At 48.5% G+C, this 24,299-nt stretch overlaps 1 protein-coding gene across 6 annotated transcripts in view; it reads left to right on the top strand.

Moving 5' to 3' along the window:
• The window catches only part of GRIK4 (glutamate ionotropic receptor kainate type subunit 4), a 491,778-nt gene that overhangs the window by 446,853 nt on the left and 20,626 nt on the right, over positions 1-24,299 (top strand). For 5 of the 6 annotated variants that reach the window (XM_070473470.1, XM_070473469.1, XM_070473466.1 and 2 more), the window contains 4 exons: positions 10,660-10,769; positions 14,704-14,877; positions 18,538-18,703; positions 20,235-20,460. In XM_070473470.1, the coding sequence (XP_070329571.1) occupies positions 10,660-10,769; positions 14,704-14,877; positions 18,538-18,703; positions 20,235-20,460 (676 nt within the window). The remainder of the gene's footprint in view (positions 1-10,659; positions 10,770-14,703; positions 14,878-18,537; positions 18,704-20,234; positions 20,461-24,299) is intronic. The other variant, XM_070473471.1, reaches the window with a different exon arrangement.

The raw sequence follows: 24,299 nt of genomic DNA, 5'->3' as shown, positions 1-24,299 counted from the left end.
AATCAGCGTTAAGCTGATGAAATTAAAGTTGAATACTGGGTGTTTATTATTTTGTAAATTTTCTCTAACTGATAGTTCTCTGTGAGCAAAAATATGATTCATTTAATGTAATTTATAATCTATAATGACCCAGTCTCTTAGCTCTATATCCAAGGTCACCTGAGTCGTGACTGATAGTTTCCAAAAAAGTGAGCATCTGGTGAAAATCAGACCTGTGTGCAAAAGTGAAAATAATTAGCACAAGGTATAAATGCCTAGTTAGAAATTCTTCAGAACCTTTCAAAATAACAGGTGGTGGCAGGTATATCTCAAGTCTAAAGATAATCAGAAGTAATTTGCCTTTCCAGCAATCTCAGATTATCTAGGTTCTTTCTCGAACATGGATCATCACGAGTTGATTGTGGGATATTTTCCTTCCTCTCAACATTGGGGTATAATCTATTTTTGCCAGGCATATCCAGGATCAGAATCAGAAGACTGCTTTGCTCTTTGACCTCTACTCCCTGCCACTCAGAGGCTGGCTTTGGCATTTGTTATTGTCAATCTCTCCTGCTTATTAAAACCCCCTCTCTGTTCCTAGCATCCACATCACCATTTTCTCCTGCTGTGCTTCCCGCCTCTCTGATTATCGCCTTCTTTACCATTTCTGTTGATTCTTCTCTCTCTGTTTGCCACTTAAATGTCTGTGGTCCTTTCCTCTTCTCACTCTCCCAATTCTCTGCCTGGATGATCTCACCTGCTCCCAGATCTATAAATCTAACCCTGACTGCTCTCCTGAATTCCGGAAGCATCTTTTAAATACATTACTAAGTCTTCTCCAGATTTCCCAGGTGGCTCAGTGATAAAGAATCTGCCTGCCAATGTGGGAGCCACGGGAGACGCAGGTTCGATCCCTGAGTCAGGAAGATCCCTGGAGGAGGCAAGGACAACACTCCAGTATCACTGCTAGAATGATGCCATGGACAGAGGAGCCTGACAGGCTATGGTCCACGGAGTCACAAAGAGTCAGACCTGACTGAGCAGCTGGGCACACACAGGACCTCTCCACGTGGATATCTCACAGGCCCCCCAAAAACAGTGACACAACCAAACTGCATTTGGTATATTCCCCCCTCCTCCCCTCTGCCCCATCTCAGGTCACAACATCTCCATCCAGCCACCTGAGCCGCCCTGCACTTTCCTTTCCTCGAATGTCCACTTGGTCCACTCACGTCCTAAACAATCTTCATATTTACTGTCTATTCTTGTTCACTCTGCCTTGGTTCAAACTCTCCTCATCTCTAACACCAACTGCTGCATTCCCGTGGGCTGTATCCTCCTTGAAGGCGGGTGTTTCTTTCCTTTTAATTTTTTAGGCTTTTAAAAAGTCCTTTTACTTTGACTTTTGGCTGTGCTGGGTCTTTGTTGCTGCTCGTGGGCTTTCTCTAGTTGCGGTAAGTGGGGGCTCCTCTCTCGTTGCGGGGTGCAGGCTTCCTGTTGCAGTGGCTTCTCTCGTGGAATGCAGGCTCTGGGGCGCTCAGGCTTCAGTAGTTGCAGCAAACAGGCTCAGTAATTGTGTTGCATGGGCTTATTTGCCCCGAGGCACGTGGAATCTTTCTGGAGCAGGGATCATCAAACCCGTGTCTCCTGCCCTAGCAGGCAGATTCTTTACTGAGCCACCTGGGAAGCCCCAATATCATATGGTATTAGACTATACATTTTTATGGGATGGTTTTTCGTATGGAAAATGTCATCACCCTAAACATGCAGCATTTACTTGAAAAGTATGGAAGGAAGAAAGGAAAGGGGGGAGAAGTGTGAGGGATCTTGTAATTCTGTGAGCAATGAGCACTACTTCCCTCTGTGGCTCATAGCCAAGCATCACTGACTCCCAGGAACCTGGCTTCTGTTGGGAGGTCCAGTATTCTGGGCAGCGGGATGAGTGACCTGAATTGATTTCTTCTTTTTCTTTCTGGCCCTTACCTTGTTGGTCTTGAGAACAAAAAGCAAGTGAAAGCAGATGTTGGGGCAGCTCAGATCCATCAACGGGTCAGGCCTGTCATAGCTGCCACCTGAACCCCTTACTCGCTCCCGCCCTGATGCCTGTGCACCCCATAGACAGCAAAGCACCCTCCTGAGAAGGCCTCAGAACCCCTGACCCAGGCCAGATGAGCTTCTAGGCCATACATAGAGGGCCCAGCCTTTAGAATCTGGAGTGTCCCCTGGTACTCCACAGATGGGAGTCCAATGACTGGGGACATCAGAAGTTCAGGACTCTCTTCATTTCCTTGGCATATTAGCTCATTTCTTATTGAGAAGTTCAGTATGTAACATAGCAGTATAACCCCAAGGCATTTTGCAGTCCAGGGGGTTTCATAGAATTGTGCCTTTTGTAGTCCAGAGTTTTATAGAATTGATGCATACTATAAGCGCCCAAATATCTGTGAATGGAAGGGAGAAGAGCACAGAAAATCAAAACATTCATATTTGATATTAGAGTATGTCATGTAGTTTTCTCTCTCTTATTTTTCTACTGTAGCAATTTGCCTAATGAGGTTTTTGCTCAGATTAATATTAAAGTAAGTTTGTATGCCTCAAGCACACACTGACTGTTGGAGCAAGGCTTCACCAGAGCATGCCAGAAGCCAACCTGGGGTTTGACATTTGGCACATAGAGGCCCCAGATGGATAATCAAGTTTAAAAAATTCAGCATTGATATATTCAAGGAGGTTGGGTGCATGTCCAGGATATTTGCATGTTGACTAACATCGTCTGACGCCTCGTTATTCATGAAGCACTTTCACATAACAATCTCTGGTTTACTACAGCACCCCCCCTGAGGCAGACAGTAGAATTCTTGTTTCACACAGAAGGATTCTGAGGTCAGTGATGGCCAGTGGTGCAGGGGAAAGAAGAAAGAGGGTGCAGTGATGCGAGTGGCACAAAACCCAGATTTTCAGTCTATCTTTATGTTATAGTAGGTATATTTCCTTGTGTCAAGGACATGTGTTAGGTGATCTTTCAAGATCCTTTCTAATCTGATGATACTATCAATGATCCCATATAGTGTCCTGAACCAGCCAGAGCATCTAAGGCTCCCTTGAAAATTTGAGTCAGTGAGATTTCCCTGGTGGTCCAGTAGTTAAGAATCTGCCTGCCCATGCAGAAGACACAGATTCGATCCCCGGTCTGGAAACTAAGATCCCATATAGCTCAGGGCAACTAAGCCCATGAGCTGCAACTACTGAGCCTGCAGGCCACAGCTGGAGAGTAGCCCCAACTCGCCACAACTAAAGAAAGCCCACATGCAACAACCAAGTGCCCATGTGCCGCAACCAGGGCCATCAAAAACAGGTAAATAAATAAGTACGTTTTTAGAAAATATGAGTTAATTATTTTCCCCTGCGATGTCCTGCTCCATCTTTGAATGACAAATGTGAAAGTTTGATGCTTTGTTCTTTTTCTCTTCTTAACCCTTGACAAGAATTGTCTCTCTAAAGAAAAGTAAAAAAAAAAAAAAGCAAACAGTGATTAAATTTAAAAATGAGCAAGAAAAAAATGTCAACATTAAATTAACACCTGGCATTTTTTTCTGGATGTATTAGTCTTTTTTCAAGAAGGTCTGTTTCATCTCAGAAAGACTGTCTAGGAAAATGGAGAATAATACTCAGTAAACCAATGAATCATTTCTAATACTGCTTAATACTCTGTTATAAGAAAATAGAAAATGAATAAAGTTCTATTCCTTAAAACTAAGTAACCTGATAGCCCATATAATGGAAGTATGATTCTCTGGATGTATAATCATGTTAATATTCGTTATTTATAGAGTGCTCCTCTCTCAAGAAGCTCAAGGATTTTATCAATGTTACTATAGTAATTCTCACATCCCCACTTCATGCTGATTGTGGTGTCACACTTTCTGGAAGAAGAAAACAGCATCCAGAGAAGCAGAATGGTTCTCCTAAGATCACTCAGAAAGTCAAGGTCAGGACCAGGTTTAGAACTTAGGTCTTCTTGTGCCAGATTCCCAATCAGCAAAGTGAAAATAGATATACCAGCATCTGGATTATAAAGGCAACAACCCCATCTGGGTGTTTTAAGTGAAGAGGAATTCATTGCTTGCTTCTTTTTTCCTCTTAGAGTCAGAGGTGGGAAGTGCATGCTAAACCAAAATATCAAGACAATCCACTGCAGACACACTGAGGGAGTTATCCATGGGTTCCTGGGGTGGACCAAGAATCACCTCCTTCTGCTTCTTCCAGAAGGATTCATGGAGATTGCATCTGTCTTATCTGTTTCTTCAGCCCTAAGGAGTGTTTTATTGACCACTGGTAACAATTGGTAGTGGGAAGAAACCTCTGTATGAATGGCCATTTAGTTCTACAGACTGGCAAGACCACATGGAGGACAGGATGAGCCTTTGTCATTGGTTCTGCTGGACGAAGAGAAGGAAGAGCATTGATGTCACAAGTCTGTATGTCAGGAAATGGTGATGAGGGTGCCCAGCCCTCACACAAACACAGAAGAGCCCGCTGCAAATCTGAGCCACTCTGTCTTGACTTCTCTGGGAAGGCTGAGGTGGAACTGAGTTCCAAAGCTTGCAATTACCAGCTTCTAAGAGCCAGCCTTCCAGAAGAGAGCCTGGTATTACCCTAATCACTTCCCCGGGGAGCCCTGGGGAAACCCTCGTGATTCATGTATCAGTTCAGTTCAGTTCAGTCACTTAGTCGTGTCTGACTCTTTGTGACCCCGTGAGTTGCAGCACGCCAGGCCTCCCTGTCCATCACTAACTCCCGGAGTCCACCCAAACCCATGTCCATTGAGTCACTGATGCCATCCAACCATCTCATCCTCTGTCATCCCCTTCTCCTCCTGCCCTCAATCCTTCCCAGCATCAAGGTCTTTTCCAATGAGTCAGCTCTTCACATCAGGTGGCCAAAGTATTGGAGTTTGAGCTTCAACATCAGTCCTTCCAGTGAACACCCAGGACTGATCTCCTTTAGGATGGACTGGTTGGCTCTTTGCAGTCCAAGGGACTCTCAAGAGTCTTCCGCAACACCACAGTTCAAAAGCATCAATTCTTTGGTGCTCAGCTTTCTTTATAGTCCAACTCTCACATCCACACATGACCACTGGAAAAACCATAGCCTTGACTAGACGGACCTTTGTTGGCAAAGTGATGTCTCTGCTTTTTAATATGCTATCTAGGTTGGTCACAACTTTCTTTCCAAGGAGTAAGCGTCTTTTAATTTCATTGCTGCAGTCACCATCTGCACTGATTTTGGAGCCCAGAAAAATAAAGTCAGCCACTGTTCCCACTGTTTCCCCATCTATTTGCCATGAAGTGATGGGACCAGATGCCATGATCTTAGTTTTCTGAATGTTGAGCTTTAAGCCAACTTTTTCACTCTCCTCTTTCACTTTCATCAAGAGGCTCTTTAGTTCTTCTTCACTTTCTGCCATAAGGGTGCTATCATCTGCATATCTGAGGTTATTGATATTTCTCCCGGCAATCTTGATTCCAGCTTGTGCTTCATTCAGCCCAGCGTTTCTCATGATGTACTCTGCATATAAGTTAAATAAGCAGGGTGACAATATACAGCCTTGATGTACTCCTTTTTCTATTTGGAGCCAGTCTGTTGTTCCATGTCCAGTTCTAACTGTTGCTTCCTGACCTGCATACAGGTTTCTCAGGAGGCAGGTCAGGTGGTCTGGTATGGCCATCTCTTTCAGAATTTTCCACAGTTTATTGTGATGCACACAGTCAAAGGCTTTGGCATAGTCAATAAAGCAGAAATAGATGTTTTTCTGGAACTCTCTTGCTTTTTCAATGATCCAGCAGATGTTGGCAATTTGATCCCTGGTTCCTCTGCCTTTTCTAAAACCATTCATGTATTATAACCCACAAAAACTCTAGGAGTTATAGAAAGGGAATGTGGCAAGATGGAATTCTCCCTTCAAGCATCTTTAGCATGTGCTACTACGGGGCAGATAATTGGATTTCTTGTCCATGAGGGAGGACTGTAAAAGGAAGTTCTCTCTTTGGTCACACACCACCTCCCCCACCTCTCTCACACATGGCTACCATTAGACAGTTGTTGTTCAGTGGCAAAGTCGTGTCCGATTCTTTGCGACCCCGTGGACTGTAGCCCGCCAGGTTCCTCTGTCCATGGGATTTCCCAGTCTAGAGTACTGGAGTGGGTTGCCATGCCCTCCTCCAGGGGGTCTTTCCCATGCAGGGATCGACCCTGCATCTCCTGCATTGGCAGGTGGATTCTTTACCTCTGAGCCACCAGGGAAGCCCATTAGACAGAGGGGGAGCCAACACTTATATAGCACTTACCATGTGTTAAAACAATGCATGAGGTAGGTTTTATGGTTACCCCCATGTTACAGAAGACATGGAGACCTAGAGAGCTTACGTAACTTGCCCAGGGTCCCATTATTGTATATGGTACAGCCAGGATTCAGTCCTGGGCAGGCTGACTCCAGAGTCTGCGTGTTAATTCATTACCTGTCCTGCACTACCTGGCCCTGATGTCCTTATGCATTTGGCTCCAGATTCTGGGCACGCAATTACTTTCTTACTATAATGTCATTCCTTCCAGTAAATGTGGAATGAAGTGTCAGTGAGTTTATGGATTTTTTTAAGGATAAGAGGAATTTTCACCAGGCAAGAGGAGATTAGTTCCACTCTGTAGCTCTGTGAACAGCTCTACTGCTGACATTCAAAGGGCCTCACCACTCAGGGATTGTAGTCATTTGGTGACCAGCCCCATCTCGCTCACCATCCGACAGCATCCATGATGCTGGCTCTGATGTGGTCGGTCTGAAACACAGTACAAAAATCAAGGAACCAGTTCCCATTTTGGTGCCATCTAATTTGCATCCCCATTTACAGGGCTTGGCCTGTCCTAGACATTTGGGGCATAGACTCTGTATCACCAATTATCTACCTTCAAAGTGGGTTGTCTTCACCAGAAGGAACAGGCCCAAAGTGTAGTCAACAGAGACATGTGTAAATCAATAACAGAGTCCCCAAAAAGGATGGTTTGTTGTTGTTCACTCACTCAGGCATGTCTGATTCTTTTCTACCCCATGGACTGCAGCACACCAGGCTTCCTGGTCCATCACCAACTCCCAGAGCTTGCTCAAACTCATGTCCATTGAATTGGTGATGCCATCCAACCATCTCATCCTCTGTTGCCCCGTTCTCCTGCCTTCAATCTTTCCCAACATCAGGGTCTTTTCCAATGAGTCAGTTCTTCACATCAGGTAGCCAAAGTACTGGAGTTTCCGCTTCAGCATCAGTCCTTCCAATGAATATTCAGGGTTGATTTCCTTTAGGATTGACTGGGTTGATTTCCTTGCTGTCCACGTGACTCTCAAGAGTCTTAAATGATGATGGGTATAAATAAATAATGTTTAGAGTACTTTAAGGGGGTGAGATCGAGTAGGCTGGGATTCTGTTGGCATTGGGGAGAAGGCGTGGGATTAATTAGGGAGTTTATTGAAGCAAATTGTAAAGATAAAACAGAGAGGAAGATGCGGTACAGCTGCCGTTTGAAAGAAGAAGAGCACGGTATCCCTATGGCACAGCTTGACAAACGAGCACCAGAGAAATTGAAACCATCACCAGTGATGTGAGCACCGCACTTAACCTCCCTGGGTCCCATTCCTTCCATCTGTCAATATGGAGTACTGAGTACTGAAATCCAAAGAGCATAGTGAAGCATTTTGAGTTCTTCTGAAGAAAAGCATCACCATCATATATCCATATATCCGTTGGGTTAAGGAAAACCTGTTATTAGGAAGAAATGTCAGTGGCATGTGATACCTGATCTACCCCCCAGCACTAGTAACTCAGATGTCTGTTGGGAAGGAAGCAATCGAAAGCATCCACATAGAAAAAAACGGGAGGCGTTCAGAGCCTTGCAAGTAACATACTTCTCTCTGGCATCATAAAAACAGCTTGAGCTCAGTCCAAGCCTAGTTTGTGCAAGCCCAGACCCACATCTCAAATGACTGCCCATTCCTTGCTCTTCTGGTTGGCGTCAGTCAATCACACGTGGAATCAGATGTTGCCTTGCCAACGTGACTGATATGCTTCCAGGGGAGCTCTGTTTATGTCTTGATCCTTGTTTGTGTGATGCTCTGTGTTTTATAACTTAAGTCTCCAGGAATTTTTCCCATGGCTGTGCATCATTTCTTATCACCCATAACCAAATATGGCAGCTTTAAATAGTGCTGTCATTTTCCTCAATTTCATTCGTTGTGATATAATCAGGTATAGATTTCTGACATTGAGCATCTAATGGGGTTTCAGATTCAGAGAGCAACAATGAAAGAATTTTTTTCTCCTGGATAGTTCTTAGTTGGGAGACACAGAGTGAAGTAGTCATGAGTGACAGGTATAGAATTCATGTACGTTTGCCCAGAGAAGCTCCAGGGGATAGAAGGACCCCAGGAATGGCCCAAGCTAATGATTTTCTGCAGCAGGTATGTAGACATAATGAGCATCTTCATCCCCTTCTGGACTCAGTCTGTATCTTCCTGCATCTGCACTGGCTCTTAGGATGATGATGAAGGCATGGTTAGTCCATGATGGACACGGTAATGACTAATGGAGGACTCCAATTCTGCTGTCTTGAGTCCTTCTTCCTGTTAGACAATTTACATAGTGATAGGACCATACATACTCAAATGATCTTCTCCCTATTTCTCTCCTGTTCCCGTGGTCACTGGGCTTTGTCCCTCAAGCTGTTTTATTTTCCCAGTCACCTGACTGTTCTCTGCAGCTCAACATGAACACACATGAGGCAGAGAAATTGCAGTTGGTATCAGAAGGCAGTTCCCTGGTCTAAGCCACATTGGGAGAGAAATCCAATTTCAGACAGACCACCCCAGGGGTCACTGTTACACTGATGAAGGACTTGAAGATCCAGGAACCAGTGCCCCACTAGCAGAGGGTAAGCTTTGACTTCTTCACTCTGTACCCTCTGGACTGTGTCCTCAGTGGGAGAGTAAAATTATACTCCCAAGTGCTTTGGGAATTTGTCTATTGGCTCACTGGGAAGGGATGGAGAACTCACCAGAAGAGCAGTTGAAAATTACCCACAATTGGGGTTTGTGCAAATACAACGGGGCCTTGCAGCATTGTCTCCCCGGCTCCTTAGATGCTGCCTTGGGAGCAGCTGTTGTTACCTGCAGTTTCTCAGCATGATCTCATGGTCTAGATGGATCTCATGTCCTTGGATAACAAAAGCCCAGAAAGCTGATTGAGATTAGCTCAGTATTGGCATAGATAGCCCCCCTTGTTGTCTCTGGGAACCCCAGTGCAAAATGACATATCTTGATATTGACAGCAGGTTGTGCCATGACTGATATGTCCTTGAACTTGAAAGTTTACCTGTTCCTCGCACCCCTGAGGTTAATACTGGTTTTCTACCCTATCCATGGACCTCCTAGATTCCTGGAATCATAAAATCATATCATTTTCAATTTAAAATGGTCTTTAGGGAACATTTGTTCCAGTGGTTTCATAGTAAGTGGAAGAAGCAAGCCTGGTTCAAGACCAGGGCAGCAGTGGGAGCTGCAGAGAGGGACCCTGTCTTGAGTGAACGGCCACCACTCAGCTCCAGCTGGTTGAGAATTGGGCCCAACGTGGCCAGATCATCCATTTTTTAAGCCAGAAATCTGGATTTTTCTGTGAAACGTCCTAGTCACTTAATGTTGACAGCTTATCAAAATGAGTAAGCACTACAAGTTAACAAACAGGTGGTAACCCTGCAGGTCACCAGGGTCTCACCTTTGATCTAGAGCAGCTCCAGTGGCACCTGGAGAGGGGTGTGCACTTGCCTGAGACCACACTGCTAAAGACCAGGAGCAGATTCTGAACTTCCTTCCTTCTCATTCCGTCTCACTTTCCTGCAGAACATGCCCCCCGCCAGTGTGGTCCCCAGCTTTCTGGCTGGTTCCTGGCTCCATCCTTTCGCTCCCATGACTCTGCCTGGCCTCGGGACAGCCATGTTTTTCCACTGCATCCTGGGCTTTGTGTCAGCAAGCATGCATTTGAGTCCCAGTTCTTCCACTGATGAGCCGTGGACACATCTCTTGAATGCCCTAGGGCTTTGATTTCTTTCCTAATACAATGAAAATAAGAATCTGGGTGCTTCACAGCACCCGGTTTGAGGTTTACATGAGAAGGTCTCATTGTATGGGAGATCACCCTGCAAACCAAAATCCAAGTATGCCTGTCGAATTAGCATCCTCGTAAGAAAGACGTGCGTGGCAGAGAGGGGGCTACATGTCCTCAGACATCAACAGCTCAAAAGTGCTTCAGAGCCCACCTACGCTTCCCCCGGAGGACATGGGGACACATATAAGGGTCACTGAGGGCTGTTCTGTTGCCCAGCACAGAGCCTCCTTCATCCTAGGAAGTGATGAGGCCCTGGGCCATTCTTTAGTTTCATCAACTGAGATAAGGGCTGTGCAGATGGCTTTCAGAGCAGACCCCTCTGCGCCTTCAGCCCCTGTGTCATTTAAACCAATCACCCATAACCCAAGGCAGTACAGTGTGGAGCCATTCCCAGCTCACCAACCCCTCTGCTCTCCCCTGCCTAAGGGCTGTGCTGACTGAATGCATACATGAATCTCGTTTCTGTCTCCATTTCCAGGGACGCAGACCCGGCTATTTCTCCTTCCTGGACCCATTTTCTCCGGGCGTCTGGCTCTTCATGCTTCTAGCCTATCTGGCCGTCAGCTGCGTCCTCTTCCTCGTGGCTCGGTACTGGCTTCTCCCCTTCCCTGTCCTCACACCGCCACCTCGTGTCCGCCTCTGGGAACTGCACGGGCGGGGGTGGGGAGCAGGAGGGGGCGGGTGGAGAAGCCCTTGGTGCCAAACCAGAGGGATGGGAGATGGACTCAGGACCCGAGCCACTCGGCCCGGCTGTCAGCCGGGCACTGCCCGTCCATCCATCTACGTGCCCATCCCCTGATACGCGCAACACAGACAGGCGAGCTTGTCCGAATTTGTGCCCCTTACCTCTTACCCCTCTCGCTCCCGGGTCTCCAGCCCCCTGCTTTGGAAGAGAGAGGAGGGGAGGAAGGTGGTGGGAAGATTACCCTGATTAAGTGCCCTGCCCTGCCGTTGGCTGCCCTGGCATCTGTCCTCGCCAGGACCTGCCACAAAGTGCTGAGTGACAGGAAACAGAGCCTGCGAGTCCAGAGTGGGGAACCGGTAGCCTCGGTGACACAGGCGAGGGAGACGGCCTCCTCTGCAGAGGGCCTGGCGCTTCCCCAGTCTGGGCCTGTCTGTGAAAACACAGCTGCCTTGTTGAATGGAGACCGTGCAGGGCGGCTGGCAGCAGCAGGGCAGGATGGAGAGCAGCATTGGCAAGTGGCGCTGAGTTGAGACATGTGGTCCAGATCAGGGGTTGGGGAGGACAAGAAACCCGTCTCCCTAGACACGAGAGAGTGTCCCTGAGCCCAGGAAGAAGCCAAGGAGCATCCCAGGAAGATGCACAGAGGGGTTGTTTCTCTCTGAGGCTCTAAGTTGGGCTTCAGGAGAGCCCACTTACTATCCAGAGGCAGAGCCAGCTCCTGTGATTCAGGGTCACTCATGCAGATCCCTGCTTCCTGCTCAGAGCTCAACTGATCACCTCAGAGGAGCCAAGACCCACTCAGAGTGGGAGTCTAGGGGGCTGACAGTGGCTCTGGTCCAGCCGTCCGCTCTCCTCTGCCTCGGGGCTACAGGGGCAGCGCTGGCCTGTTCTGTAGTGAACAGTCCACCTCTATGGGGTGGGGTCTTCCTCAGAAGCACAGCTATTCATTGCTCAAGGGGAGCCTGTGCTCCCTCCAGCTATAAGATGGAACTCCCAGGAAGGAGGTGATGTGTGTATAATTATGGGTGATTTGCATCATTGTACAGAGGAGACCAGGCTTCTCTAGTGGCTCAGATGGTAAAGAATCCTCTGCTTGCAATGCAGGAGACCCAGGTTCGATCCCTGAATCAGGAAGATCCCCAGGAAAAGGAAATCACCACCAACTCCAATATTCTTGCCTGGAAAATACCATGGGCAGAGAAGCTTGGTGGGCTGTGTCCGTGGGCTCTCAAAGAGTCAGACATGACCAAACACGCACACCCGCACCAGGAACCAACACATTGTAAGGCAATTTCTCCCCAATTAAAAATAAATTTTAAAAAAGGAAAATGGAGCCCCAAGGACCTTTGGAGTACGAACCCCTGGGGCAGTTCCCAGCCTGCCCAAGAGGCATGGCATCACCCAGTCCACGCCTCTTCCAGTGGAGATCAAACCACGACCCCTGAGATCCAGCCAGAGGGGGAAAGGCCTTGCTTACCACCTGGTCGTCATCACAGGCTGCTGCATGTGCCCCTTGGGTGCCCCTACCCCCCTCGGGCCTGTATCCATGGCCACTGTCACGTACCTGTTGTCGGTGTCGACTGGCGAGGCGCGGAAGCTGGCACGCCATCTGACACGTCCCCTCTGCACTTCGCTGGGCTGTCTGCGGCTGCTCACAGGAAGCTGTCTGCCTGAGTCTCGGCTCCGCTGCCCTGTAATTCACTCTTGTCCCCTTTGATTGAGCCCCTGTGTGGAGAAGGTCATGGTTCTCAGGTGGCCTTGGGGACCTGGAAGTGGTATTAGGGCGTGGCTATCAGATACATACACACACACACACACACACACACACACACACACACAAGACTGCTTCACCCTGCCTGCCACAGCCTGAGCTTTTCAATCAGCCTTGGGGGCTTAAACAGCCCTTCTCTCCTGCCATCCACATTCACACACACACACACACACACACACACACACACACTGTCCCCCAGGATCCAGAATTAACAAAAAGATTAACCAGAAAATTGTACTAGAGGTCTGATCATACATCATATATATCATGCAATGTGTATACACACACACACACACACACACAGATACACAGGCCACTTGATATGAAGAGCTAGTTCATTGGAAAAGGCCCTGATTCTGGGCAAGATTGAAGGCTGGAGGTCTCCAGAGGAGACCTCTGGGGACAACAGAGGATGAGTTGGTTGGATGGTCACTGATTCAATGGACATGATTTTGAGCAAACTCCAGGAGACAGTGAAGGACAGAGGAGCCTGGCATGTGCAGTCCAACGTGGACTTAGCAATTGAACAACAACAGCAAAATACATATAATATCGTATATAAGTAATATCTGAGGGTAGGGTAATCTGGCCCAAGGCAATGGCTTTCAAACTGGGTTCCCCGGGACGTGGAGGCTCCTGGTAGGCACGGACGCGTGGAGGGGTGGTGAAGAGGCTGGGTGTACAGAGCTCTGTGGCCTCAGTGCGTCTTCATTCAGACCAGCTCCACTTTTCTCTCTCATATGTTGTACTTCTGGGTAAGATTTTAGAGGGGAAAAGATGTTTGAAAAGCACTGCTCTATGGCAGCCGTTCCCAAGCCAGCTGATACCAGAGTCATACAGGGAGCTTTAAAAAAACTTGAATGTCTAAGTCAGATCATCTCAGAATCTCTAGGGATGAGGCCCAGGAATCTGTAGCTCTGAGGCTCACATCTAGCCACCCGTAGGCTTGGGAACCACTGGGGTGAAGCCCCACGAGTACGATCCAACCCCGCAGCCCCCTGGAAGGAAGGAGGACGCATGCGGGCAGGGGACAGAGACGGCACACTGGCCTTGCAATCAGGAACAAGCAGCAGTGAAGGAAATGTGAAGCAGCCCTGCAGCACAGCGTGTGCAGACTAGGCTGAAGGGACAGGAAGGCCGGGGGAGATGATGACGTTGCGTGAACACGCAGACCTGCCTTTCTTGTCATACGTCCAGATGCGTCTCTCACATCAGAGCTGGAAGGCTTTGTGTGGGAGGCAGTCTGCAGAAGAGGAGGGAGAGCGTGTGTCTGGTGGGCAGGAAGATAGGGCATCAGAGACATCAGAGGTACTGCTGGGAGAGAGGCCAGCGTGAGACTGCGAGGGACCATCGAAGGAGCCTGTGTGCCTTGTCAACCCCATGTGCCCATCACACTCGTCCAGGGAGCCCTGAAACATGCTGAGGCCCAGGCCGTACCTGGACAAATAAAGTCAGAACCTCTGGGCATGCCATCCAGGTGTTGGCATTTTTTAAAAAGCTCCCGGGTGAGTCTGAAACACAGACAGGGTTGAGAACCAGGGCTGGAGGGAACCACTGGGGCAGTGGTTTGCAAAGTGTGGTCCCTGGACCAGTGGCATCTCCTTCCCCCTGGAACCTTCAGATTCGTAGGCCTCACCCAGACTTAGCGAACCAGACACTTCAGGCCTGGGGCCCAGCAATCCGTGTTTTCACAAGCCTTCTTGGTGATTATGATGTCAGTTACATTTTGAGAATTTCCGCTCTGGGTTGGGAGTTTTCAATCCACGGCTCTGTGGGGCCCTAGGATTCTCTCTGTGGTCACTTCGGGGGACCGAAAAAAGACAGGACAAGCAACTCCCAGCCATCTACCCCTGTGACTTATTTTGAAAAAATTAAGATGTTTCTTTGATTAAAGAAAGTTCTGAAACTGCCAACATAGTCCAACAGAAGGGAGCTGGCTTGCCCAAGGCCACAGGCAGCTACCAAGGTCCAGGGCTCAGGCCAGAAGAAGAGCACCCCCACGCCCCCAGCACCCCTTCTTCATGCCCACCCTCCACGGCGCTGATGTGTGTTCCTTTCTCCCACAGGCTGACCCCCTACGAGTGGTACAGCCCCCACCCGTGTGCCCAGGGCCGGTGCAACCTCCTTGTGAATCAGTACTCCCTGGGCAACAGCCTCTGGTTTCCAGTCGGGGGCTTCATGCAGCAGGGCTCTACCATCGCCCCGCGCGCCTTATCCACCCGCTGCGTCAGTGGCGTCTGGTAAGATCCTGGGGTCCTCAGATGAGCCCTGATCTGGCTTCCTGCCGGCAGGAACCTCAGCTCCGCCCTCGGACAGCCTCTGCCAGCTCAGAGGGCTGGTGGGGTGGGGTTGGGGGAGGCGCAGTCGGGGGTGCAGTTTAGCCAAGGCACAAAAGGAGACCCGGTGAGAAAATGCCTTGAAAGCCCACAGCAAGGCAGTTATAACTTCCTGACCTGAGAATGACTGGCATTTGAGAGGCAGGGCCTGAGAAGTCATGTGCAAGTTTGTGCGAATGTGCACAGTGTGTAGCTGAAGTCCCTGCCCTCCCCCCACCAACCCCAAGTCACATCACTCCCTCTCCAGCAGCTTTCTGGAGCTGTGTCCCTCTGCTCCTGCCTCTGGGCCTGCCACATGTGTCCACCTCAGCAGGTGCAGAAAAATGCAAGCTCTTAGTTCAGAGTTGGACAGGACCTCAGGATCTTAAGTTGACAGCAGGGTCCACAGGGCAGTTGGCCAGCTCCTTCTCCTCTTGGATCAGGCAGGGCAAAAGGAAGAGGGTGAAATGATGAAGAGTGTGGGAAAGTTCCCTGAAAATTTGGAAATGCCACATAAATGTTTGAACTGATCATTGTTATTAGACCATTCATTCTGAGGGGAAGTGAAATATCAATGTAGCCTTGAGAGGCAAGTTCTCCATCCTCACTTAAAAACCCACCATCAGGCTTGGTGTCACAGGTTTTAGGACTTACAGCCTTCATTCTCTCCCCTCCTTCTCAGCCTGTGTAAGCCAGAGGAAAGGGGAAGGGATGAGGATGCTGGGGATGGTGGAGCATCTGGACAGTTACCTGGGAGTCATTGGACTAGGGCTGATCCTAGCAGGTGGAACCACAGCTGGGACTGATAAGTGACAAATACAGTAGGATTTAAATGACTGGGGCAGGATGCTCACCCATTATCACATCGAGCCCAGGAGTCACTGAGCTAATCACCATGGGGAGCCAGGCCTCACGTTCCCGGCAGAAAGGAGACCTTGGCAGGCACAGTCGCAGAACTTTCTGAAAAATCCAGGAAATCTGGGCAGAAACCCGGAGATGAGACATCAGCTGCAGATTTTGATCCCTTCCTACCTGGACTTTTCCTTCCAAAGGGGCATGTTACCATGTGCCTCCAAGTGGGGCTCCATTGCCTGCTCCCTTAACCTGTCAGCTCGCGCCTCCAGCAGTTCCCTCCCCTTGGGGACATCTGCCCTGGTGCCGAGGGGACCACCTGTCCTTCAGGCTGTTGACTTAGCCCACTGGCTCAGCAGGGCTTTAAATAGCTGGCCCCAGGTGCCTCGGTTACCCTGCTCCAGAGCGTGTGTGGGAGGGAGGCTCAGCCCTCCCCAGCCTGACCCAGGGGTGTTGGTGCACCCCTCTGCCTCTTGGAGCTCTTGGTCATGAAATCACAGCCTCAGTTTGTTGGCTCCCTCGAGAGTGGGAGGTCAGAGGACCCAGCCTTCGTGGCCTACCATGGCATCCTCATCCAGAGCAAGTGACAGAAAATGCCATGTCTCTAACAAGAATGCCAACTTCACAATAAAATGCCTGTTTGGCACAGGAGCAAGGCTCTTTTGGCCCCTCTGGAGGGAGCTTGGGTGTAATTTGCTTTCTCAGCAGAGGCGATGGGCTTGCACTGAGCTACTTAGGCTCTCGGAACTGTCCGCTGTGACCGGTGGCGTAAACAGCCACATGGCTGTCCAGGGCAGAACAGATGCTGGAGTGTAGCTGTGTGGTTGAGGGAACCCCCACCAGCTCTGAGGTCATGTCCACACCCAGGGCTCGTTAACCCACAGCAGTGGGTCAGAGCAACTTCCAAATGCTCACCTCCACCTGGGGACCACTCACCACCATTCCCAACCTCCTCTGGGGGAGGCTCATGAGAAACAACTTCTAAGAGGGTATAAGAACTCTGGCAGGAGCAGGAAAGCCAATTTGAGGATGGAGGGACTCTTGGCCCTTGCAGGTCACCAGTAGGGAAGATAGACAAATGATTTTCATCCCATTTGTGATGAAATGGGACAGTCTCTACTCGTCTCTGTATCTCACGTTCGTCTCATCCTTTACAGATAGTTAGTCACTAATGACATGTTATCTGATCTGATCCAAGACAGGTAAACCAGGCATTATTAGGGTGTTCAGTCTCTAAGTCATGTCCAACTCTTTGCGACCCCATGGACCATGGCCTGCCAGTCTCCTCTGTCCATGGGATTCTCCAGGCAAGAATACTGGAGTGGGTTGCCATTTCCTCCTCCAGGGGATCTTCCTGACCCAGGGATCAAACCTGAGTATCTTGCATCTCCTGCACTGGCAGGTGGATTCTTTACCACTGTGCCTCCCGGGAAACACAAAGCAGGCATTGTTATCCCCCATTTATTAGACAAGCAAACGACCTCAGAGGAGTTGTGTAGCTTTCCCCCAAGGTCTCACAGGTGGAATTAGACAAAGCCAGAACTAAAATCAGATCTCTTACTAGTGGTCTGGGGCATGGATCTGGTGGGCTGGCATGTGAATGTGCCCATCAAGTTGATGGGTGCACCTGTCCTTTCACTCCTGGAAGAAAGTGCACAGGCCAAGGGGGTAATGGGACTTCCTGCTCTTGCAAACCCACCTGCAAGCTGCCCTGGCTCAGCCCGTGGCAAACGCTGCACCTTCGTTGGCAATGTCTTCGTAATGAATTGAAGCCTCATTAATTCAGACTCCACTGATTCAGAATTTGGCGATTCGCCAGCCTCAGTTGTGCTTACATATATCTTTGAACCCCTATAAACAAATGGATTAGAAAGCAGATCCATACTGCTGACCAGATGGTAGAAGTCCTGTTTAACCTACTTAAGTGAACAAACTGGTTTTAATGACTTTAGCATGTGTGCTGCCTGAGTTGCAGGGCTATTCTAATTTTAAATGAGTTTGATCTACCCAATGAAACAACCTTCCATTTTGAAATAGCATGACCTTTGTAAGAGTGTTTTATAATTCCAACTTCTCAGCGACTCAAAGATGCTTGTCATCAGTTTGTCTTGAAGAGCTCCTGCTCTGCCGATTTGTAGAACTGGTTTTAGAATACGAATTTCTCCATGTGTTACTTGGCCAGGTGACTTTGCTTCTCCGAGCCTCGGTTTCCTCTCCTGTAAAGTCAGAATAAGAATTTCACCTCCCCGAGTTGTCAGGAGTACAGGAGCTGGAGGGTGCAGCTCTCTGTGGGTGCTCAGTACATGGAGATGCTCCTCTGAAGGTCAGCTGCATCGTGAGGGGCAGGGGGTGGGGGAGGTGTCCCGGCTGTAGCTCTGAATGGAGCCCCCAGAGCTGACACCCTTAGCTCTTTCACTAGCTCGTTGCTCACTGTCTCCCAAGCTGTTTCATGTTCATGGACACACTTCTTTTGAGTAGCAACCCAATAATCACCTCCTTTAGGAAATAAGAGAAAGAGAGCCATGGTCTTCTTCGAGGCAACCCTCCCGAGCACTGTTCATTTCTGCTGACATCACATGCCCTGCCTCCTTTCTCCTCCGCAGCCAAGCTGAGGGCTCTTTCAGAAGAAGAGGGCCACCTGCCCTCTCCCATGTCACAGCAGGACTGGGGATGGGGGCTAAGACTCCTGGGGCCACCCAGGCAATGATGACTTCCTGATCTTTTCCTGCATAGGTGGGCATTCACGCTGATCATCATCTCATCCTACACGGCCAACCTGGCAGCCTTCCTGACTGTGCAGCGCATGGACGTGCCCATTGAGTCAGTGGATGACCTGGCTGACCAGACTGCCATTGAGTATGGCACGATTCATGGAGGCTCCAGCATGACCTTCTTCCAAGTAAACCCATATGGTTGCTCACCAGCATCGGGAGTTGGGCAGGATAAAGCTGAGATGTTTGTCGACTGGAGATAAAAACATCTCTCCTCATCTCATCCTCCCTTTTGAACACCTAGTTTGGAGGTCCTCATGGGGCTCATTTTCCCCCCTGCTCCCCAAAATATCCCTGGAACCAGGTCCCCAGAGCATTGGGTTAATGTCAGCCTTGTCCCTGAGTGTTGATCGTGAATGATTAGTGCTGCTTAAGATGATTTTAGTGATCAAAATGTTTTTTAATTGCAGTAGTTTCATATTTATTTTAATAAACATTAGAAAAAATATGTGGTGAAGCTAACCTATACTTTTACTTACATTACTGCATAGGATGAAGCTAATGCATACTTTAAAATTTTTCTTGTAGGCTAAAAAAATTTTTTTTGTAGGCTTTTTATTAGTAGTACTTAGACAAAGCAAGATTGGAGTAATACACTAATGAATGAAGTGTAAGGAACTTTAGATTAAGCTGAACTGGTTTCACTGATCCTAGACTACATAGGTCTCAGATGGGGATCGTTTTGACTTCTCTGAGTTTCCTTTGCAAGGCTCAGGAGCGGATCCTGCCACAATGCATGTTAGCTGGCCAACCAGAGCTGGGCTAGACACAGAAATAGTTTGTGTTGGCTTCAGGATCTCTAGGGAAGCAGATTTCCCTGGAGTCTGTGAGAGTCTAAGCAGCCTATGACCCAAGAAGTTCATTTTCACATGAAACAAGTCCAAGGCCTTCAGTTTTCTGCTTTCCGTACATGTGTCAGAGCTGCTGGCACAGGGACCATGAAGGCATCATGCAGACATAAGGTTTGGATGGTCCCCCAGAAATCTCTGTCTCCTTCTTATTTGTACCTGAGAAGCCAGTACCAAGAATCACATTGGATATGTGATTGATGGACTGGTTCAGAGTTGATAGAAAAGGACTGGCATTCTTCCTTTGGATGATGTCTCTTAGAAGTCCAGAATGAACCTGAGCTTGCTACCTCCAGGAAGAATGGTGGAGGATGCAGCCAGAGTACCCATTCTCACTTTGGTCAGCGTGTGGGGGTTGGCAATGGAAGACCTCTTGAGGGTGGATGAGGCAGATGCAATGATCAAACCAATAGGCAGAGTTTGCAGCACCTTCAGATCCTGTTCCTTCTCTGTCTTTCTGTGTGTGCGCGCATGTTTAGTCGCTCAGTCGTGTCTGACTCTTTGCGACCCCATGGACTGTAGCCTGCCAGGCTCCTCTGTCTATGGGATTCTTCAGGCAAGAATACTGGAGTGGGCTGCCATTCCCTTCTCCAGGGGCTGTCTTTCTGTAAAAGGTATCAGAATCACAACCCTCTCCTCCTGCCGTTGAGCAGCAGCAGCTAAGAGATGAAAGGGAACAGGTTCCTGAATGCAAGGAGGGGACTGAGCAGTGGAAGGACCAGGATTTGGGGGACCACTTGGATGCTCTCCCTTTCCAGACCACTGTCTCCTTTCACTACCTTCAACCTGCTTCCTTATGTTCTTTTCCCAGAATTCCCGCTATCAGACCTACCAGCGCATGTGGAATTACATGTATTCCAAGCAGCCGAGTGTGTTCGTGAAGAGCACGGAGGAGGGGATCGCCAGGGTGTTGAATTCCAACTACGCCTTCCTTCTGGAGTCCACCATGAATGAGTACTATCGGCAGCGAAACTGCAACCTCACTCAGATTGGGGGCCTGCTGGACACCAAGGGCTATGGGATTGGCATGCCAGTCGGTATGCAGGAGAGGATCAGCCTCTTCGGGTAGCTCCACCCAGGCAGGCTCAGGGCAGCTCAGACCACTGAAGGCAGCCTTCACGTCAGCAGCCCCTGTTTCTAGAACCAATTTCTCAGTGACTTGACGCGGGCATTCTCAAGGTTTTTTTGTTTTTTTTTAAAAAGCAAACCCTCATACTTCACGTCATCAGGGATCAGTTCTCAGTCCTTAGTTACTGAAGGGTTAATTGATGAGATTTTTATAATTTTGTTTGTTTATTTTTGGCTGTGCTGGGTCTTCAGTGCTGCTCAGGCTTTGCTGTAGTTGCGGCGAGCAGGAGCTACTCTCTAATTGCCGTGCGCGGGCTTCTCATTGCGGTGGCTTCCCTTGTCATGGCGCAGAAGCTGTAGGGCACACAGGCTCCAGTAGTTGCAACAAGTGGGATCTTCCTAGATCAGGGGTAGAACCTGTGTCTCCTGCATTGGCAGATAGAATCTTTGCCACTAAGCCGCCAGGGAAGCCCTTGTTAGTTATTAATTGCATGATTACTAAAGGGCACTCGGATGCCCCTGGTGGATTCTTTAGGCCTTCTGTTCTCTCCCCTTCTGCTTCCTGCTCTGACCGTTTCTCTGCTGGCTGACATCTCTTCTAGTGGTGGAAGGGAGATGGTAGGACTCAAGTGAATTAATTTTGCTATTAGTGTCCGTGGTGAAAGGTGTAATATGAAAGGGGACTGATGTGATTGGAGGAGATGGCTTTCAAATCATCTGTGGCTCTCATGGATCTGTCTACTCTGAGTCAGCGTAGACAGCTGAGAGTGAGCAGGAGTGCTCTGATGTAGCTCTGATGAGGCTAGAGAAGCTTGGCTTCCAGAAAGGTATCCCAGCTATGCCTCCTAAAGGCAATGCCTGCATTGGGCCTTGCCTTGCTGATGGCTCCTTCACCAGAAGGTGAGGGGGAGCATGTTAACTGCCCACTATGGTTGTGGCGGAAGTCTGGAAATGTCTCCCGAGTGTCTTCAGACACATACCCTTCCCCCAACACCATGGAGAGTCATGTGGCACAGGGCTGACTTCAGACAAGGTTGTCCTGTGTGAGGCAGCAGGGAAAGAAGCAGGAATGGAGGAAATCAAATCATGTGGGGAAATTGATATACAGTACATGCATCTTTGCTGTGATCTTGCACAATTCTTCTCTCTCTTTTAAGTATAGTTGATTTACAGTGGTGTGTTAGTTTCAGGTGTATAGCAGAGTGATTCAGTAGACATATATATATTTTTCAGACTCTCTCCCTTTATAGGTTATTAAAAAATATTGAGTAGAGTTCCATGTGCTATACAGTAGGTCCTTGCTGGTTATCTATTTTATATATAGTAGTGTTACACCCCTTCTCTGGATCATTACATAACTCAGAACTCTATAAATTACAGGGCTCACTTATACCAGTGCCTTATGAAGAGCATGGCTTTGAGGCAGGCATATCTGGAAATGCACCCTGCTTCCTGACTGCAGGACTTTGGACAAGTGATTAACCTCTCAGAGTCTCAGTTATTTCATTTTCAGGGGAAGGTTGCTCAGTCATGTCCAGCTCTTTGCGACTCCATGGACTGAAGCCTGCCAGGCTCCTCTGTCTATGGAATTCTCCAGGCAAAAATACATGAGTGGGTTGCCATTCTCTTCTCCATGGGATCTTCCCAATCTAGGGATCGAGCCCAGGTCTCCCGCATTGCAGGCGGATTCTTTACCGTCTGAGCCACCAAGGAACCCCATCTCATTTTAAAACCAGGTTTCTAATACCTAACTCAAAGGGTTATTTTGACAGTTAAACCTAGTCATCTGGTCTCACCATGGTATCTCATCACACTTAGCCTATTTGGGGAACATTAGACCCTCCTCATCTTTTCCATCATTCCCTCTGTTACTTAATCAAAGCAGATGACTTCTTCAAGACTGCTCAGGAACCAAGCTCAGGCACATAGGCGGGAACATGATTCACTCTCTTTCTGACACTAGTAGTTCTATAAACCGGAAGCCTCACTCAGGGCATCTGCATACTCTCTACTTAGCATCATATTTCATTGATTCCATTAATATTACAGATTATGGGCCCCTTTGAGAAATTTACTGGTTGACATTTTGTTTCAAGATGGTGGAGTGAACCACAAAATGAACCTAAGGTGCACCTTGATAATACTCTAGCAATTTAACATATTTAACTGAAATGTCAAGTGTTTCAAAAGTTTTCCTAGAGAAAAACCTATAGAGAGTTGACAGGCAGCTGACTGACTCTAGAAATTCTCATCGATAACCAATGAGAAGGGGAGAGAAATGCATTGGTTCTGTGTCTGAAGTGATGCTGTTTCCGCTTGTGTTACTTTAATCTTATTCCACCTGCAAGGTAGATGTGGCCCTTGCCATCCTAGAGGATAGAACTGAGATTCAGGGTTGATAAGTTACTTGTCCAAGGTCACAGAATAGGTGGAGAGAGAAACTGGGCTTGAGCCTAGGGTGCCTGTCTCAAATCTAGTATTTCGCCTCCCAGATCGTGTTGACAGAAGGGTACCCAGCTCGACAGGGCAGGATAGATGGGGAGGGTGAACTCTGAGCTAGCCCAGGTTCTCAGATCAGGCTGGGAAGAGCACTGCAGAGTCGACTGATAAGACAGAATTTAGGTCCGAAAGACAAGCACGTGTGTCCTTAAGTGACAGGTAAGGGCGTAAACAAATAAGCAATGTGATTGGACCCAGGAAAATTAAGGGAAACAGAACAAGGAATGAGATGGGTAGGTAGTTTAGGAGCTAAGTAGGCAAACACGGAGTAAGCAGAGTAATCCTTTGCTGGGGCCCTCGGTGTGCTATAGAGATTGGGGTGAAGATGCCTTGAGAACTGCTCGAAATGCCTGGTCAGGTGGATACTTGTTTCTAAACCTGGAATGTTCATTAGTCTAACCATCAAACACCATCTGTTAGTTCAAGTAGCCATTCACTTCAGATGTGTGTTAAGTACCTGCTATATGTGAGGTGCTGTTGACATTCACCCAGTTTGCGTTCAGTGCTGCAGGTTTCGGGTTTGAATGCCCAAGCATAGTTGTGTCTATAGCAGGGAAGTTTCTATCTCTGGAGTCATGAGCTGTCAGAGTCCTAAGCGATCTGGGAACTGATCTGATTCCTTACCTGTCAAAGGGCAGTCCATGGCCCAGCGGCAGGGCACTACCCCATGGTTAGTGTTAGAAATGCACTCTCAGCCGCCACCCCAGACCTACTGAATCGGAGTCTGCAGGGTCAACAAACTCCCCAGGGGATTCCAATGTGTGTGAAAGTTTGAGTGCAGGCATCTATTTGTTCCAACTCCTGCCTGTATCCTTCACCAGAGCCCTTTCCCCCAGACCATCTGTCCGCAGCAGGCCTTCACAGAGCTTAGACAAGAACCTGGGTAGCTTAGTTGCTTTCCAACCTCTTGGCAGCTTTTTCTTAATGATTTCAGACCTCAGCCTGGGCTGGGGCATCGAGCTTTCCATGGTTTCGTTTAAGCCTGTTTCTGTGATTAAATCTAAATTCTGGAACCAGAGCTCCTTGACGGTATTCCATTTGAAAATTTACAAAAGAATTGCACTCAACTAAGCCTTCGGTTTGAGGAGGTAGGGGAGCGATGTAAACAGGTGGTGGACAAGGTCAGGGTTCTGGGGCACCCAGCGGGCAGCTGTGACGATTGGGGATGCCCCAGATGGGTTCTCCACACAGATAGAGAAAAGGGGCCTTCCCCCTCGCTCTGGATGGCTCTTCTCTTATTGGTGGCTGCTCCTGGTAAACAGTTGTTCGGTGTAAGGTAGTGAGAGTTACAAATGGCAGAGAAACTAAT

This window comes from Odocoileus virginianus, chromosome 10, assembly GCF_023699985.2.
Source record: "Odocoileus virginianus isolate 20LAN1187 ecotype Illinois chromosome 10, Ovbor_1.2, whole genome shotgun sequence".
Taxonomy (NCBI): domain Eukaryota; kingdom Metazoa; phylum Chordata; class Mammalia; order Artiodactyla; family Cervidae; genus Odocoileus; species Odocoileus virginianus.
This window is presented reverse-complemented; position numbering and strand designations above follow the sequence as displayed.